Source organism: Aphelocoma coerulescens, chromosome 18 (assembly GCF_041296385.1).
Source record: "Aphelocoma coerulescens isolate FSJ_1873_10779 chromosome 18, UR_Acoe_1.0, whole genome shotgun sequence".
NCBI lineage: Eukaryota > Metazoa > Chordata > Aves > Passeriformes > Corvidae > Aphelocoma > Aphelocoma coerulescens.
In genome coordinates this window covers 6,501,943-6,521,464 of record NC_091031.1, presented here as the reverse complement: position 1 = coordinate 6,521,464, position 19,522 = coordinate 6,501,943, and the positions used below count along the sequence as shown (strand labels likewise).

General features: G+C 46.6%; 1 protein-coding gene and 1 long non-coding RNA gene across 3 annotated transcripts; both read right to left on the bottom strand.

Moving 5' to 3' along the window:
* Positions 1–220: 220 nt before the first annotated feature.
* On the bottom strand, positions 221–7,120 carry LOC138120082 (ankyrin repeat domain-containing protein 40-like). The gene is made up of 5 exons (XM_069032523.1): positions 6,807–7,120; positions 6,110–6,258; positions 4,258–4,743; positions 3,591–3,766; positions 221–2,880 (listed from the first exon to the last, which is right to left on the bottom strand). Exons 1-5 carry the CDS (start codon positions 6,938–6,940, stop codon positions 2,737–2,739), a joined length of 1,089 nt encoding a protein of 362 aa, XP_068888624.1. The 5' UTR covers positions 6,941–7,120; the 3' UTR covers positions 221–2,736.
* Positions 7,121–10,317: 3,197 nt separating this feature from the next.
* LOC138120094 (uncharacterized) lies at positions 10,318–14,636 on the bottom strand. 2 transcript variants are annotated; one of them, XR_011155736.1, is made up of 3 exons: positions 14,521–14,636; positions 14,349–14,404; positions 10,318–12,288 (listed from the first exon to the last, which is right to left on the bottom strand). It is a non-coding gene; the product is annotated as an uncharacterized lncRNA (long non-coding RNA). The 2 variants fall into 2 exon arrangements; XR_011155737.1 differs by lacking the exon at positions 10,318–12,288 and adding an exon at positions 13,359–13,557.
* Between the last annotated feature and the right edge of the window lie 4,886 nt (positions 14,637–19,522).

The window sequence follows — 19,522 nt, the reverse complement described above, 5'->3', positions numbered from 1 at the left end:
GCTAGGCAAAAGGCAAGTAGTTGATTTCAGTAAGCATCTCTTACATGCTTTCTCCATACTGGTTTTGGCAGCTGACAGTCTTTTATTAAGTATTAAAAATGTACTGGCCTATTACAATTTTTCAAAGTTGCATTAAAATTTCAAGTGTCTTGTCCACTCTAGAATGATCCCCCTCACATCCTCCTACTCCCCACCCTGAAAAATGAAGAGATAGAGGTACTTGAAACAACTGATACTTTAATATAAGTGAAGAGTAACAATGTCAGTTCAGTACAAGTTTGTAGTGCAAACAAAAGTCGTCCTTGGAAGAACAGTAAGTTTTGTAAACTTAATCTCAGTTGTCATTCCATCAGTTTATTGTTCAAAGAAAAAGCCCAACAAAAACCAGTTAATGTAACTAGTGTGCCTTAGAGTTTATCAAACTGCATAAAACATACAAAAATATTTCTCTGAATGCATAGATTTACTGTTATTACAGTCAGATTATGAGTAGAGTTTAAGTCTTAATACATTAACAGTTATTATTGGTGGAAACTAGAGCAAATAAATCTTTTTAAACCAGCTGCCCTATAGCAGAATGTTCTGTAATTAGTGGAGAACGTCCTTACACTGACTTGCTAAATTTATTTCCTAAATAATTTATTTCCTAAATAAAGGAACTGGAAAGAAATTAGATACACTTATTAATTCTGAGCCATTTAACCACTACTGTTTTTCAGACAGTTATTGCACATAATCTGAGCTAGCCTCCAAGCTATGCTGTAAAGATAAATACACAATTGTTAAAATAAAACCTTCTTTCCTGTCCTACAAGAAAAACAAAGCAGGAACCTTAGTTAAGAAGTTTTACTTCATACTGTGTCACAGTCTTGAGCTTCCCAGGAGTTGAATCTGGCATTAAAGTAGCTCAGCTCCTGGCTGGAGAAAAACCAGGATTGAGAATGGGAAGTTAGCTGGGTTGAGGTGATGTGTATGGAACAGGGGGGAAAGGATGATAATTATTTTGACTGCAGTAGGCAAGAATTTTAAGCCTAACAATAACTTGGTGAAATCCTGAGCCCAGAGTCAAGCATCTCCTCTGCTGGCAGAAGAGGTGTTTCTGAGTTCTTTTGGCATGCAGCAGCTTGAGGGAGTCTTCCAAGGTAAAGCAGGACAGAGGGAGGGTGGCAGCCATGCTGCTTCTACCAGAACATGGTGGTGCTGTACTATTTATAGTTCGACTGTCAACATTGCAGTCCAGATCATCACCAAACACAGCACCAGCTGTGCAGAAACTGCTCTGGTGCAGCTTCATAAAGCAGAGATGGAAGGAAAATCAATACAATTTGGGGCGGGGGGAAGGGAGGGGAGAAAAAGCAGCTCATGCAGAAAAAGCAAGTTCCTCACCCCTCCACCTGCCTCACGACCCAATTAAGGTTTTTGGTGCAAAGGTCAGCATCATATTTTTTGGTAAAAAAGAAAACAGCCTCCAGAAGTGTAGCTTTGCAGGCTGCCATGTTATCAGGAAGAGCTTCAGGCTGTTTATACTCCAGCAATGCTGTGACTTAAATACTTTAACCCACAGGTGGATTTTTTTCATTACTGACTTGCTTAAATGAAAGTTAAACAGTCTGTAGCTTAACCAGAGTTGGGGTTTTTTTCACTCCCCACAAAGAAGAGGGGGAAAAAAAAAGTTGAAAGCACCAAGAGGCATTCAGCCCTTTTCAGTACTCACCTGGCTAAAACAATGCTACATACAGTGACAGTAGACTGTGCATGATGAAAGTTCCGAGTTCGTTACTCGCTCGTGGTGCGTTTCCCATCTAGTGGCACATAAACGCACGCTGTGTTCCTTCCAGCTGCATCTCTCATGAGGACACTGCTGTGCTGCTCCTCACACAGCATAAACCACCACCCCCCCTGGAACTGCTGGTGTACAGGGAGTACCACAAAGAGCTTTCCTGTCTTCACAATACTGACACCTGGTGTGAGTAATGCACACGCTCTCACCGGTCAGAAAGTAAATAAAACCACGGACACAGATTGGGGATCCCCTCCCCATCTCCTGAAACAAGGGCTTTCTCTTGAAAGGGCACTTTAACTCGATTGGGACTTAATTAAGGAACATTTAAGAGAGACTTGCATTTTTTGGTGGAGGTACAGTATTCGCACAGGGGAAATAATAAATATGGACATGCATATTCCACTTAATTTAGCTCAGTAAAAGGGTTTCTCCTGCTGCTTGTAAGCATTAAGTATCTATACAACACGTCTTGGTGAGTGTTTGTGAGGGGCAAGAGATTAAGGACTTGCACATTTATATTTTTAGAGAGCAACTATTCATTGTGTGTCTCTTTCATTTAATTTAATGAGGAAGTTTAAAATACATATATACACACAGAGACACACAATTTCCTGAACCTTCCCATGAGTCTTACTTGGTCAGAGTGGGTGTACTTAACATAATTTTCATATCCATAGTTATGTCTTTCAGTGCCCCCTGCTGCCAAATACAACCAATAAACTTCCTTGAAATACATTGGAAGTGTGTGATTTTACTAGACAAATGAGGTATCCCTTGGCTGAATACAGTATCAAGTAAAAAAATAAAAGCAAATGGGATATTAAATATAAAATATAAACTATTAGTTAAAATAGTAACCCTAACAATAACTTAAGGTTTTACACACACTTAACTCTGTGCCTTCCAAAGGCAGCACGTGTCACTGCTGGGTGTTCACACTGCAGCTCCCAGGGTCAGTAGGTCAGCTTGGATGCTCTGCTGTTGTAGCACGGCCGCTCCGCCAGTGCGGCCCCAGCATTCCGGAAAGGAGAACTGCCACTTTTCACAAGGACCAGCTCCAGCTCTTGGAAGTCCTGGAGTCTGGCAACATCCTTGTCCTTGTAAGAAACAGACAGAATAACACATTACTCCTGACATAGTTGGTTGTTATTATTTATAAAATAACTAGAGGAAGTAAAAACTAAAATTCCAGGGACATCACACCAAATAATGCCAAAAAATAATGAAAAAAGAAATCCTATCAGCATATACTCCTTAAAGGTGTAGCAGGTTTGCGTGTTTGGTTTTTTTCCTCAAACTTTTTCTTCTTGAATCTCATTATCATTTGGCTATATTTGTGCACGTCACTTAACCAAGAGTTGTGACCACTTTCATTTACAGACCTCCAGAATGTGTATTTTTGGAACAGAAGAGCAGGTTCATCTGTTAACAGCATATCTTTAAATTATTCATATGCCAATTTGTGGAGATCTTTTACTGTTGGTTCTTTTTAGGCAAACAGACAGTGAAGCAGTACTTGGCAATTATGTTAAAAGCATCCTAATGCACTGTTTCTGATACATTTTTTAAAAGTCAAGCTGTAATAGTTCCATATGCTTTAGGAGCAGAAATACTCTGCTTATTTTGACAAGAATATTTTTTTTAACTTACGATGAGTTTTAAGAGAAGTCCAACATCCCTTTGAATCTGTCATCTTAAGTCAGATTTTATTTAACAAAGGTGGCATTTTGCCAATCTTTTTACAAAAATACCTTCTCTGATGTCTGGAAAGTGCCAAGTCAAGTTAATCTCTGGTTTCTGTTCTTACCTTTCTTACAAGTGTATTGGGTAGTTTTCTGATCTTCTCTACTTGCTCTGGATTAATGCCCAGTTCACAGCAGCTCACTCTGAGCAGATCTTGATAGGTCAGTTCTTGTCTGTCCAGTTCAATCTCAATGAAGTCACTGTCTCTCAGGTTCTGGACTCTGACCTTGAGCACAAGTTCTGACAGAGAAACAAAAGGTTAACAACAAAAAAGACAACCAACCCAAACCTAACATTACAGTATTTACCATTATCTTCTGAATTCAGGTTTTCTAATACAATCCCTGTGCTCTCACTGAAAAACACTGTGCAGGTAACAGGAGCTTCCAGCAAAAAGGAGAAACCATGTTAACACTGTTGAAACTGATCCCTCCAGTCACAAAGTCGAGTTGTTACCAAACTACCAGATCTGCATTTGATGGGAATCCAGTGTAAAATTTAATTTTTCATGTTACACAGACTGATCTTTCCTGTTGTTTTGCAAAGTATTACCATGGCTAAAATACAGTATAACAGACATTTTACTTAACTGAGCAGGAGAAAGGTCAGGGCACTTTTGGCCACAGAATTCAACATCTCTGCCCCTCTTCTACTAGAGTCTGGAGTTATTACTTAACTTCATTGTTCACCCAGTACCTGTAACAGAAGGATGAGCCACGGCACCTCTTTACCTTGCATGTTATACGGGAATGTTCCAGTGAAGAAGAAGGGCTGGAAGGCAGGTGCGGAGCCACTGGGGGAAGTGTCGGGCTGCAAAGGCATGGCCTGGCTGGGCACTCCCGGGGAGCAGAGCCCCAGACTGGGGGGCATGGCCGGGGGGCACCCGGGGCCGTTGGGCACCCCTGGGGTGGCACACGCTGAGGCTGCAGTGACAGTGGGCATGGGGGGAGGCCCGGCCGCAGCATCCGGTGCCGGGAAAGCCTCATCACTGCTGCACGACGTGGGCGTGCAGATGCTTTCGGCCTGAGCTGCTGATGGACAAGGGCTGGTTTCACTCTGGGAAGCAGAAGAGATGGAAGCACTTTCATTCTGGGATTCTGCCAAGCTGCCTGGAATGCTTTCTTCGGTGTAAACGTAAGGGAATGGTGGGTTGGCCAAGTAGTTTGCAACAATGGGCAAATTTAAATCCTTCACTCCTTGACATTCAGTTTCTTCCTCTATTGATGAAGTTCAAAAATGAGGGGTAGGGGATGGAGAGAGAAAACAAACCATCATGTTATTGGATAGATCTTTCTCATTTTGAATATAGTTAGTTTTCCTATTGTGTCTTGACACTACATCACATTCCAAGGTCATCAAAGAATGACACTAAGCACAACAAGCATGTAACACTTGGAGGCCAGTAGGTGTAAAGTGAAAGAAAAACCTATAAACATCTTCAGTATATTCTGTTTTTTAAAAACAAAAGTGGGGGAAAAAAATAACCTTTGAAAGACACATAATTTCTAGCAGTGTTATTCCAGCGCTTTCAAATGGATGACCAGGAGTCTTTTACTCAATCTCATTTTTAAATGCTTTTAATAGCACTGCTGTAAAGAGTTTATTATGACCCAGGCCAGCAAATTCAACCCAGTACTTCTTCAGGCAAGTGACTACTTGCTGTAATACCCAAACAAGCTCTTCTCTTGCATAAAAGCACTGCAGTAAGTGACATTCTTGCCTGACTGAAGATTACAGAACATAAACAGTGATGTCAAAGCAGTTCAGAAAGATTTGCTCAATGATACCACACTCCCAGAATAAAAACTAGGAAAGAAGGTAAGTGATGTGTTTATTCCCCAGGAAACACAAGAAAGCTTAACAGACAGAAAAATAAAACAGCTGTGAGCAGAGTTCATCCACATGTGCTTGACAGTTTAGATGTTAAAAACAGGTGAGTCATTTGCCACAAACTAAGCCCAAGAGATGAGCACCTTGCCCAAATTAGCAGAAGACAGCACATTTCCAAAGGTAAAGCACTTAAGAATTTTAATCTGGAGCACAGTACCTAGATGCTGATGGCACTTGCTGTGTTCAGGAGTGTCACACACATCTAACTGGGTTTGCTGTGCATATGAAAAGTGTAGGATGGCAGAATTACGGGGCAAAAATTAATCATACTGGCAAGTCACACTATAACAAGGTGCTCAGAAGGCATAACTTCTGAGTGATAACAGTTGTTTTGAGGGGATTTGTAATATTGATCATGGTCAGACCACAGCAAATTGTACAATTGTGAAAGCCCTCATTTGCAGCCTGCATGCCAGCTTTAACTTGATGACAGCAAACAAGAGTGCAGCAGCACACTTCCCAAACCATACAGCTCTTCCACTTGGTGACACAGCTCAGAACACAAGGCCTTTCTACCCAAAATCTGCACATCTATTTGCCCAAATATGAATTCCAGTTATAAATCAGAGCTATCTAGTGAGATACAATGGTCCTAGCCAAGGTTTTGTCAATTACTGCCTCAGATAGAAGCACTAAAACCACTTTAGTGTTTAGACCAAGAATTCTAGATAACTTTGAAGATGAGAAGGGTACCTCCCAAAATCCTGCGGATGTCTGGTTTCGATGTTAGCTGTGCCGCCAGCTCTCCCTTAGCAGTGAGGATCTGCTTGTCTGCGCCAGCCTCCAGCAGGCAGGACACCACTTGGGCATGGTTCCGCTTACAGGCCCAGTGCAGGCAGGTCCTGCGGGAAGGAAGCAGAAGGGTTGGCATTCCTCATTCTGGCTCCTCCTCACCAGCCCCGTCCTACTTCACCCGAGTTATGCATAAAGTGGTAACTGGGAATAAAGTTTCCTTCACTGAGGCACTTTTTAAAAGTTCTGAATGTGTAAGTTGTGCAGGGCAGGGCCCTCCTTTGCCTTGCAGAGTGGCTCTCACTGCTGTCCCACACGAGCCACTGGACGAGGACCTTGAGCAAACACGCTGTGACAGGTGGAAGGAGGGCGACCTGTTTTTATCGTGATCCTCTTTAGCAGTAAATCTCCGAGCCTCCCGAGATTAGCTTTTCCGTTTTTGTAAATGGGAAAACTAAGAAAGACAAGAGCTCCGTCCCCGAACCAGCTCCCTCAACCCCGCGCCTGATGGCGGGTCAGGGGGAGCCCCGGGCCCAACCACCCCGAACACCGCCTCAGAGAAGGGCAGCGGGGGAAAGAGCCGGGCCCCGCAGCGACCCCGGCCCGCCCCGCGTCCCCCGCAGCGCCGGGACCCCCGCGCGGCGCCGCCGCCCCTCACCAGCCGTTGATCTCGTTGCGGGAGTCGATGTCCGCCCCCGCGCCCAGCAGCCGCCGCACCTCCGCCACGTCCCCCAGGGCCGCCGCCTCCCGCAGCCGCTCCTCCAGCTCCCGCGCCTCCGCCGCGCCGCTCATGGCCGGGGCCACGGTCGCCGGGCAGGGCCCCCCCTCGGCCCGGCTGCGGCCCCTCCCCGCCGCTCCGGAGCCCGTCGGGAGGAGCCGGGCGGCCTCAGCGCGGCGGAGCCGGGCCCTGCCCGCCCCGGGGCCCCGTCCCGGCCCTCACGTCCGCCGCCATCTTGGGCCTGGGGCGGGCGGACAGCGCTGGCGCTGCCCCGGGCGGGGTACGGCCCTTACCTGGAGTTCTCTGTCCGGTTCTGGGCTCCTCAGCACAGGAAAAACAGGGAGCTGCTGCAGAGCGTCCAGCGAAGGCCACAAAGATTATGAGGGGTCTGGAGCATCTCTCTGATGCAGATACACTGCAAGAGCTGGGCCTGTTCGGTCTGGAGAAGACTGAGAGGGGATCTCATCAGTGCATTTAAATATACCCAAGGAGTGTCAGAGCATGGTGTCACACTCTTTTCATTGGTGTCCAGCTACAGGACGAGGGGCAATGACCATAAACTAAAACACAAGTAGTTCCACCTCAACACTAGGAAGAACTCCTTTACACTAAGGGTGATAGAGCCCTGGAACAGCTGCCCAGGGAGGCTGTGGAGTCTCCCTCTCTGGAGATGTTCCAAACCCACCTGGATGTGTTCCTGTGTCACCTGCTCCCGGTGACTCTGCCTTGCAGGGGGTTGGACTGGGTGATCTCCAGCGGTCCCTTCCAACCCCAGTGATTCTGTGATTCTGTGCCACCCCCGACCCCGGGCACTGAGATGGGGGCAGGGTGAAAATCCAAGACTGGAGTGTTTCCTCTGACGGGTTCATCCCACCCTCACCTGACATCCTGAGCCCTCTGTGGGGGTTTGAGGGGACACAGCTCCTGGGAAGAGGGGAAAAGCTGCAGGTAAAAACTGCCTGCCTGGCAAAGGCACATCATAGAATTATTTAGGTTGGAAAAGACCTCCAAGGTCTTCGAGTCCAACCCTTCATCCATCACAGTGGCCTTGCCCTTTTTGGGGTGTTTTTAACCAGCCTGTTTCCTGCCTTCGAGCTGTGAGGCTGCCATGGGCTGGGAAAGGACTGCAAGGATGGGTAAAATCCATGGCTTGGGAGTGAAACCCACCACGGGTTTCCCCAGACACTTCCAGCCCTGGCAGCCCCTGTTCCCAGCCCTTCCGTCTCCAGTGTGTTGCTCACACTCTTAATTAAATCACTGTGGCGTGTGTTGGGGAGCTCATTTAACTCCAGGCTTTCTGTTTTGACATCAGTGTCTGCCACCAAGGAGAAATTTTCACTAAGCTATTTTTTTATTTCATTGCCTCTCTTTTATGGCTTAGTTTTCTTATTAGTGACATTATTTTCAACCTACCATTTAATTTAGGACTTGGGTTGCTGTTGCTGTGCTCTGCTGTTCCTTCTCTGGCGGTTGTGGCAATTAGGTAAAGACAATGCCTGCAGCATTACCATCCAAACAGTTCCTAAATATCTCTCCATACCAATGAAGCTTCAAAGCACAAACGCTCATCTTCCTTTTAATCAGTCGGGAGAGGCAGAGGCCCACAGGCCAGATGTTTCTCTAAGAGAGAAGCAGCCCTGCAAACCACACTCATGAAGGCAGGAGGGACAAGCAAGAAGTGACATATTTAACTACTATGGCAAAGGTTACACGGTGACTCAGTGGCAAGTTTTTCACACCAAATCACATGCTTTTGATCCCATGCAACAGATTGAACAAAAGTTTTGCCCAGCTGCTACCAAAAGACTCAACAAACTGTATGAGAAACAACTGGATTTGGAAAATGGTTTGCAAACAAGATTTACCTGGTGACAACGGCAAATTCAAACCTCTGAGACCTGGAAGACCAGCCTTCAACTGCACACAGCTGTGACCTGAATATTTTCATTTTAACTCATTTGCTTTTTCAGTAAAAGCATCCTAAATGATCACTCTTTAACCCACGATCCCTTTTGTCTATTTTCAGTGTCTGTGCCATAAAGCTGTAAAACAAAGACAAGGCACACACAAGTGGGGACCTGGTGATACATTCCTGGAAGCAGGATGCTCTCTTGCACACTGTGAAATCTTTAAATCCCAATTTCTTACATCTGTAAAAATCCAATAGGATTAGTGGCAAAAGAGCTTTTTCCAATATCATACAAGACAACTCTCAGATGGATGGGGAAAAGCTACTCAGGAAGTGAGTGCAGGGACAGGCCTAAAACCAGGAACAGCAATTCCTCGTTCTCCAGTGCCACTGCCACTAGATGTCACAGTGGAACAGCAAGAGGAGCCCGGAGTGCGGCTTTGTGCTTTTTGTTATAATTGTGAAATGCCTTTAAATTTGTCTCGGCACATCCATAGTGTCTCCATACAGCTTTGATCCTGCAGATTTCCAAGCTTCGTGTGGTGCAAAGGGACATTATGCAACATTTCCACACAAGCGCAGGGAAGGCTGGTGCAGGAAGCTGCTTTCTGGGGGGTTATGGGCTTTTTTTTCCCCCCCCTCTGTTTGAGCTCCTCTCCCAAAGCCACACAGGGCTTTTAAGGACTCGAAGCCGGCGGGTGATGCACTAAGATGCTCTCTCTCACGCTCTCTTGGGATGAGTATCCTACTCTGTTGCGCCTGTGCCAAGCCCTGTTAAATGGAGCTTGGGTTCACCATTGCTTAGTTACACAATGTACTTCTCCCTGGAGTCCTGAGATCTCCTCCTGCAAGGAGGGCTGTGTGGAAGAGGATTAGCAGCAATTTCCCTTGACTCAAACCCCCACACCGCTGCCATGACGCTCCTGCTCGTGCCCCCCGTGTGGAGCCTCAGACCCCCTCGCACGCGTGTGTCCCCTGCCCCTTTATTGGCACTGGTGTCACACTCACCAGCTCCCAGCAGAGCCAAGAACTTGTCCTGTCCCTGCTCCTTTCCCACACAGCAGCTGGGTTTGTGCCTGTACCTGTGCAGGGCACACACGCACACGCCTCCCTGCCAAGAGCAGCAGGGCCTGCAGGATCTGGATGCCGGCTGAGCGCTGGCCGTCGCCTTTGGAAGCTGCTGGGAATGGCACACGGTGCTCATGGCTAGAGCAGCCACTTTGCTTCCCAAATGTTAAGTGCCCTTGGCCTTCAGTGGGAATACGCTGAGCTCTGAGCCTGTGTGTGTGGAGCACAGGTCGGTGATGTTTTGTTTTCTTTGTTTGATTTACAGGTGCTCAGTGCTCTTTGTTCAGCAGCCGTGGGCACAGCCCTGAGCCCGTGGCATCGCCTGGCAGAGCCAGCACCTCGCTGTCACAGCTTTGGAGCAGCCACAGCAGAGGCTTGGGCCAGTCTTTGTCCCCACAGCAAGTTTTCCAGATTTTATTGGTTAAGTGTTAATATGTCTTTATGCAAGCTTCTGACTGTGCCTGATCCTCTGGATTGGTTCTTTTCTCCTTTTTTGGAGAAACCATGGTCTGTCTGTTTGCTGTTTGCTCCTGGGTTTTTTTAAGGCTTATGAAGTTTTTTATTCCCTCTGCATTTCAGGTTTCATTCCCCAAGTAACTCCATTAAACCAACTTCTCAGTCACTGAAAGTTATGATTAAACATCTTTTTAAAGGCTTAATTCCCAGTTACACAGTGATACTGACAGCTGTACAATCATATTTGAAACACTCAGTCCCCACCCAACCCACCAAAATAATGTTTCTGGCAATTTAAACCAATACTGCAGTTGTGGACTTGTTAGAAATAAGATTTAGGGATAGTCATAAATCTTAAATATGATACTTAATGCACACACACAAATTTAAAGCTGTGATGGGATTAAGGCTCAGGGAAATGGAAGGACTGGTGGAGAATAAAGATGGAATTAAAAGTCAAGCCCAATATTCACTTAGATTTAAACTTATCCGTGCTGCTCACTTTGGGCAGCAAACTCAATGAGAGTTTGAAGGCAGAGGAGACAATTTCAAAGGAGGAAGTCAAAGTCACATGGGAGAAGCAGTTTATGCTATACCAGTTTTTGTGCTGACCCCATGGAAGCTCCCTGTGAGAGTCTGTAGGTGAATTAGGTTGAATTCAAACCTCCATGTTACCAAGTCTGGGCCTGTGTCACCCAACACTCACTTCATGTCCGTGGGGGGGAAACATGCAGCACAGAGGCAGATTCACCTCCTCCCAGGGCAAGGGTCTAAAATAGCACAGCCAAATCATCCTCTGGAGGTGCCCCTTGTGTTCTGCCCTCTGCCAAAGGATCCAAAGGGAACAAGCTTTGAACCAAAAAATTTCCAGCTGCCTACTGCCAGGCAAGATGAGCACCTCAGTCAGGGTGGATAGGGCTCTACTCAAGTTCCTCTGTTTTTAATGAGATAAAAAAAATCCTTCCAGTGAACTCCAGAATTTTTTTTGACCGTTAAATGACAGCTTTTTCACTAAATCACCCGGCAGGAATTGCTCTGCTTATAGTGGTACAGAGGACTGGGATTCAGGACAGGTTTTAGCACCCTGGAGCATCCCTGAATTACAATGCAACCAGCTATCTCATGGATTTTCAGCCCTGCTGAGCATCCTGCAGGGGCTCATGGGGAGCTGAGCATCTAAAGAGGGACATTTTAGCAGGTGTGAGCACACACTCATGCACACAGCTGCACATGCCTGCAGCATGGAGTGAAATTTGACAGGAAGAGGTTGGAAAATGGCACTGATATTTGGGGGAATGGTGATCTGCAAGGGAAAGATCTGCTCAGGCAGACAAATCCCTTTAGAAATCAGGCATGATGTACAGCTGATTTTTTTTCCTGTTGTTAATTTAACATTGTTTCTATTTGTAGAACAAATAAATAATTTCTGAACAAACAAATCACGGAGCTGGAACCTGAGGGATGTGGTACATCAGCTCAGGGACTCGTGGTTAAGAAGTCCAATAGATTTTGATAACAACTCGAAATTGTTCAGTGGATTAGTGTCTAAAGCCAGTTTGGCTTCAAGTAATGACAACCCTGAGCTGCAGTGCCGTGGATCCAAACTTCTCCCCCTGAGGATGGTTGTTGCTCATGTTGGGGTGGTGGCAGGATCCCCAGGTGTCAGCCCAGTCCCCCTCTGAGCTCAGAGACATTCTAACCCAGAAAACTGTGCAGACAAGGGACTGCCTTTGCTTTTTCTCCAGACTTTTGGCTGCATTCCTCTCTGCTCCTGTCTGTAGTCCCTCCCTTTGCTCTACTAATCCATGAAACGTTCATCCTGGGGATAAGAGGCAGATATAACTAGTTGCCTGAATCCTGCATAGTGGCATGTCCTGTCTAGGCATTTTGAGTCAAAAGGCTTCTGTGGATCTTGTCCCAGTTCATCTCCTGCAGGAGCTGGCTCTTGTGGGAAGTTCACAAGATGACAGAGACGGTTCACTTGCGTGCCTGAAAAAAAATTGTTTTGCTAAGATGAGATCTACATTTATTTCTCCAGAGGTCTTTTCTTTACAAGAACCTGGCCTCGTGCAGAAGATCAGACCAAGGTGTTTGGATTCTCCTTAGGCTGTGTTTTGGCCATCAAGGAGAAAGCCCCCAGTGCAAATCATAACTGGTTACCCCGAGGGGCTGTCCCCTGTGTATCCCTCGTGGGCTGAAGACACGGCCAGTCAATTTGGAACTCTCTATTGACTTGGCCAGGCTTTCAACCTCTATACAATTCATCAGAGTAATTAGCAAAGCTGTAACTAAAGAGGTCTCCATGGAGATTGACAGCATCACCTCCCAGCTGGTACATTCTCTGCCTCCTATTCTAAATTTGTTCTTGCTGTTTCCCTGGCTCTAGTCCACAAGGTTAGTGAAATCTTCCAACATTTGTGACACATTACAGCAGTGGAAAGAAGGACAAAGGTGGCTGGGAGGGGGCTGAGAAGAAAGAACCTGGTTGGTGCCTCAAGGAAAGCAGCAGAAACTGTTCAGACATATATAGCCAGAGTTTTGAGAATGGGATTAGGCAGAACAGCACCTCTGCCTGCCTGTCACTTGCAAATTCTTGCTAATACTTTAGGAGCTTATTGGAGGTCAGCACCAAACACCCAAACAGACTAATCTGTATTATAGACGCATAATCAAAGTCACAAGGTTTTACATAATATATATTGGTGACACAAGAAGTGTTTGTTCGAATAATTTTGTCATCAAGATTAGTGGCCATGAAAGCCTCTACTGTGCACTAACCTGTTTTTTTTGTGGCCATGGGCACACCAGATTCCTCAGACAAATCAAAAAGGAGCTGAGAAAGTACAAATATATGTCCTGAAATGGTTACACTGTTAAGTTTCTGGCCATGGCAAAGTTTAAAAAAAACCCCAAAACTCTGTGTGTGTGTGTGTGTGTGTGTGTGTGTGTGTGTGTGTGTGTGTGTGTGAATTAGAAAGGGCTGTGCTTAAACTGCAGCTGAAGAGATGTGAACAAATGGCTGGAGATAAAATTTTTGCATTCACCATTTTTTCCCAACAGTTTTGCGATTGCAACAAATCACACCTCACCCTCACACACGGCTCTGTGGGAATGGGAAGAAGTTGGGATTTCAAAGATAAACTGATGTCACTTGACCCACTTGTGAGCTTTATAGTCCCCTTCAGGGAGGTGGAAGCTGTAGTGCAGAGAGCAAGTGGTCTGGGCTCACAAAGTCAGTGGCAAAGACGGGAATGGTTCCTGCGGAGATAACAGTTCCAAACTGACAAATCTGATTGACTTCAAAAGGAAATTAGTTAATGGAAATATTTGGAAATGTATAGAAAAGTCTGATTTTCCACTCTCATAGAGCTTTTAAAGTATGGTGTTGCAGAAGCCCAAAAGAAAACGTGTAAAATTATGAAAGGAAAACCACACACATACACTCCCCTGGGGGGGAAAAAAAAAAAAGGAGAAAAATAATTCAAGACGATTTTTTCTGTGCTGGGAAGAGATAAAGCCACAGCTCATGCCACAATGTAAAGATTTTTTAGGCATTTTGACCAGCTTGTTCTCCTGGCTGATGCACAGCAAAGCCGAAGGTCTTGTGAGAGAACCCCACATTCTGCTGCCCCACTGCAGGAGTTCACCCCACCGAACTGAGGTGCCTCCGTGGGAATCCCATCGCCCTAAACTCCCCCACAGTCAGTGAGGAGAGAGCAAGAGCGATGCCAGCCAGACATCTGCAGAAGTGGAGTCAGGACTTGGGAGGGCTGAATCGTTCTCTAGATTTGCCACAATTCACATGCTGCTACCATGTGAACCCAAGACTAAAAGCACTCCGGCGGCTTTTCCAGGACTCCTGAAAGCTCCTTTGTGGAAGGAGAGCTGACTGAACTGACGTTCAGGTCAAGAAAAATCAAGCACTGGGTGGGATTTCCAAGAGTACTTGGCCGTAACTTCACCCCGCTCCCCTTTGAAGTCAGCAGAATATTTACATCGACTTCAACTGGAGAAAAATCAGGCCATTACAGAGCGTTTGAAACACTCACCGCTAATGATGCTCCGGTTCCTTTGTACCCTCCAGCTCAAAGACCGTCTGCTGTGTCTGTCATTAAACACAATCCCAGCAATTGGTGAGACAGAGCGCTGAGCCCAACGTGTTTGCCCTAAAGGCACAGGGAAACTGTAACGATTAAACCATGTGAATCTCTTAAATGTTACCTGCGATCGCTCTGCCAGACACCATCTTGTCAGGCAGGACCCGATATCTCCAAAAGTGCCATGGAAGGAAAGTGCTGCATCTCAGCAGACCCTGCTGTGCTGTGGGCTGCAGGTGGACTCTGCGAAAAATAAAAGCTCAAAATAAGAATGTGTGTTGAATTAGCTGAAATCAGGAAGAGCAACAGTGAAAAAAAAAAAGCTGTTGAATGCAGACAAACATCCCATTGCCAGGGCAGGAAGGATGGGCTAGCTGCTCAAAAGATCAATGGAAGTGGGTCATCACTGGTTTGCAGACATCGCTTATACCTCCAGCCTGTGTTCAGATGTGCTGCTGAATGAATGCCAGGAGAGGAGCACCGTCACAGACCAAAACTGCACTTCAGCTCCTTTGGGCACATCCAGGAAGGGCATCAGTAGCCCCGAAGAGCTGCTCTAACGCCTTCTGTTGGCCGTTGTCTGGGCCCAACCAGTGCCTTGCATCTGGTGGCACACAGGGCGAACTAAAACAAAATAGTTCACCTCTTGGAAAGACTCTTAATGTGCCCAACTTAGAAGGCAAGGACTGCTCCTGGCAGAGGTCACCCCCTGGGCGCGGACAGCGGATGTGCTGTGTGACAGCCAGGACTGCTAGCGGCCAGCAAAGCCAAACCAGGGCAATAACTCTTCCGTTAAAAAGGAGTTTTGTCCTAATTTAGATTTAAATTCCAGGAAGGCAGAACTGATGCTAAAAGGATTTCATGGTATCTGCATAAATGGAAATAGTTCCATTTTGTGGAAATTAGCTTGTTTATAGTGAAGTTGTGGATACCAAACCCTCGGAGGAGCTCTGGAACTTCCAGGTTGTCTGGAGAAGCCAACACTCGTTGCCTGATGAAAAGCCTAGTTGCTTGGAGCTGCTCGGCATCTCCTGGAGAGGCTCCCAGCCACAATGAGGGTTCCAAACTTCCACAGATTCAGTGGTTTGGTAAAGTCTCACAGTGGAGCACAAAATCATGCAAATCTGCAGCAGTTTAATCTCACCTCACAAACTTTCCTCCACTAAAAGGTTCATAACCTTTCTAAAAAAAGATCAGTCCCAAGGGACAGAGAGATGGTTCCTTCATGCTGAAATCACAGGGAATTAAGGCTTGGGGTTAAGTTAAATTAGTACAGCAGGTTAAAACCTTACTGTTTATATAAATTGAATCACATCACAAACAAAAGCAATGTGACTTTTCTATACTGAACCTGCTTTTTTAGAAGGAAATGGTGCCCATGGGGTTGGAAGCAGGGTCTTGGGACTCCAACCTTTTGTGGCTGCTGCTGTGTGATACTCAGCAAGTGATTTCCTCCCAGCTTTAAATTCCTAAAAGTAAATAAGGGAGGTTAAATTAGGGTCATTTTCAGACTGAAGTGAATCTGTGCAATGGGTTCAGTAATATTTATTAGTTCTACACAGGGAACTAAATTAACTTACGTTCCTGGAGAAACTCCACTGGCTCTGGTGAAAGATGTGCTGAGCACTCAGCCTGAGCATGTGCCAGGCCTACACCTCACTTTTATTCTAAGCTTTGATTCAGACTGAGCTGGAACCAACCAGAACAACTGAAAGTTATAAAAAACAACAATAAATATACCAGTTCAATCCTGAGGATTTTATGCTATGGCTCACACAGCCACAGCAGTGCTGGAAGCTCAACATCTCCGTTTGCACACCACAGGTTTGGCACCAGTTCCCTAAAGTGCTGTTACTCAAGCTTGTCATAAAACTATGAATTCCTAAAACCTGCAACAAAACAAGGTGCTCAAGCCCCTGTGCTGCAGCTGTGTGTCCATGGTGTCTGTATTTGCCACGCTCAGCAGGTGACAGGACCTGGCCCAGCCTGTACACCAGGTAGCTGAGAGGGTCTAACACGGAAAGTGGCCCTGCACTGATGCCACTGTGGCTGTGATTTCTGTTTCTTGGCATTCCAGGTTGCATTACAGACCTCAGATCTCCCTAACTCAAAGCTTAATTGATGGAGCAGGTCTTGCTCAGCATTGACAGTGACAGAGAACAGAACTGGAAGGGACTTTAGGAAGTAATTTAGATCCTCCTGCTCTAAGGTAGGATGAACCCATTCCCAACATTTCATCTTTGCAATCTTGACAATCCAAAGATACCAACATGGCCTCTCCGAATTATCTATGGGATATGTTAGGCTTTGTCTCTGAAACAGAGACAGAAAGAGATAGGCTGGTGAAAGACAAGCTTCTGAGCTCAGCTTTTCCCCATATCTCACTGATAACGGGTTGATTATCTTCCTTTGTACCCTTGGTGCCTCTTGCTGTGCTGTTTCAGACAGAATAAACCAAACAATAATGAACCATCATCAAACTGGCAATTGCTTCCTGCCCAGCTTACGTTAGCAGAGAAAGAGAAAGCAAATGATGATTAGTCGTATGTCTGCACTCAAAGATAAAACCCCTGAGCAGAAGCCATCTGCCGAGGCATAAAATAATAATTCTGGCACTAGCCCTGTCTGAGTGCAGTGCCATCAGCTCTCCCCGAAACACAGTGCAATGCAGACCTAATGCTGGGTTCTAGCAGGTGGCCCATAACCCTGTAATAAACTCCCTGACATTACTGATTTTCCTCTCCAAACTGAGCCCTTCTGTCTAACCACATTAACTCCTGCTTACTGAGCAGCTGCACGTGAGGCAGCGTGCACATCAACAGCAGCTCCTTTCAGTGAGCAATCTCCATGTCAAATGTGCCCCCTGAGCCTTCCCTGCACTCTGGGATCTGCTCACATATGTTATTTCAGAAGTCAAAACCAGCACTTGTTAGTTCTGGGTGCTTACAGGGAGATTTCTATCTTAACTTGGGGAAAACTGAAATATGCCTCTGCTGCTAATTATGCACATGAAGAGAGCCGAAATAGGACCCAGGCAGGCTGTTCCCGTTGTACACCTTCAGCCCAAATCTGCCTGCCCCGTGTACATGTGCTCCCAAAGCATGGGGCCAGCACAGCAGCCTTTGCCTGTGCTTTGATGTTCAGGTGCATCTCACGCTGCCAAAATTCCTCCTTGCTCAGCCAACCGTCCAGCCAGCAGGAGATGCGTGGTCCTGTGAGGGCTGTGGAAAGGCATCTGAGCTGGGATCCCCGGCCATCTCCCGAGCAGGTCCTGCCGAGGTTCAGGATATCGCTCAAAGGGGAAGGTTTGACTCTTTGCAGTCCAAAGCAAGATAAAGCTGAGGTCCCAAAGCATTATCTGTATTTCCCTGTGAGTATGGAAGCAATGGTCCTGCTTGAGACAAGCAGTTGGCAGCTGTGCTCCAAAAGTGATCTGGCAGTGACGTTTCCTCTCAAATGTCTGGCTATCAGCTTTAAGTGCAATAAGCTTTACATACAGCCTGGAACGTTGTTACTGTCTAAATGAAACAGGTTTTTGTAGAGTACTTTTCTGTTCAGGCATCACATTTTCAGCTGTGCATGGAGAAGGAGCCACCTACAGAGGGTACATGATGATGGTGGGGCTGAAGAAGAGCTTGTCCTTGGAGCTGCCTGCATGAGGGTCCCAGTGGGCAGGGCAGGTTTGGGCATCCTGTTTGGAAGAAGGGGCTGATTGCTGCTGTGGGCAGTGCAGGGAGTTGGCACCAGGCCCTGCCATCACCAGCTGTCCTGCGAGAGGAGGAGGAAGGCGGCCTCAAGGACCAGACAGAGTCTTTGATTTATGCTACTCTCAGAGGCAGAGCATCCAACCTTCACCCCACCACTGATCTGCAGCAGGTGCTGGGAGCACCCATGGCACCCCCGCGCCAGCCGGGAGCCCTTGGGTAGGGTCTCGATGCCTCAGGCAGCAGAGTGCCACAGCAGCGATGAGTCACAGCCTGTCTGGAGAGGGGGTGGCTCGTGTTTGTGTTGGCAAACCCGGCTGCCACTGGCAGCGGGCCCAGGGAGCACGAGAGGCTGGGGCTGGAAGGGCCCCTGTGCTGAGGAAGAGATCAATGGGAGTTGGAGTTTTAACATCACAGGGTGACGGCTCCTGCCAAGAGCCTTCCACAATAAAACCAGCAAATCAATCCACCCTCCACTGAGTAACTCCAGATGAGGACTGCTGGCCTAGTAAATATGATCAACAGTTTGCTGCTCCTTTAACAGTGGCTTAAGTAAAAATACACAGATACATTTATACTTCTCTGCACACCAGAGAATCCCATTTCGCTCCTCAGTTAAAAGGTGTCACACCACACACTGGGTCAACACTTGGCACAGAAGAGGAGGGCAGGAAAAAGGGCAAAGAAATGATAATTTACAAAAAACCCAACAACAGTTAAGCCAGTTCTAGATCAACAACCCTAACCAGGACCTTGGGCATCCTAGGAGGCCTTTTCAGGTCTAGGGCTGGTCACAAACCAATGTCTCCACTGCTGGGAGCAGACCCAGGACGTTGCTTTGTGCCATCCAGGCTCAGGTTTGTCCATCTGAGATCCAGAGAAGTTCACCCCAGTTCTCCATCCTGCAGACTCATTCCAGTATCTCCATCAGAAAGCGGGATTGTGGGGTAGTAATAGGTTGCTTCTAAGACTTGATCTCCTTTGGGAAGACCTTTAGCACATCAGTGTCTGACATGGCTGAGATAAGATAAGCCATAAAATCAGCTTTCATAATGGATTTGTTCATAGCAATGGAGAATGGGGATTACTTTATTGTTTATATTAAAGAAAAAATGCACAGTCCTTTATCCACAAGGAGGAACAGAAAAACTGGGCCCGGGGACCTTGACAGAGACCCCAGTTCACAACTGGCATTAACTGATGGTGTTCTGGAGTGTCCAGTCAGATCCACTGAAGTCAGTGGAGTTAAATTAACTTAAACCAGGCAAGGAAACAGCCCTCAATGAAACCCAGGAGGTGGTGAGTGCATTAGTCTGAGCTTGGCTGTCCGTGCTGGGATAATCAGGGTCCCCACTGTCCCCGAGCCAACCCAGGGCAGCCTTTCTAGTGGGTTCCCTCCTGGATGTGCTCCTCAGGCTGGGT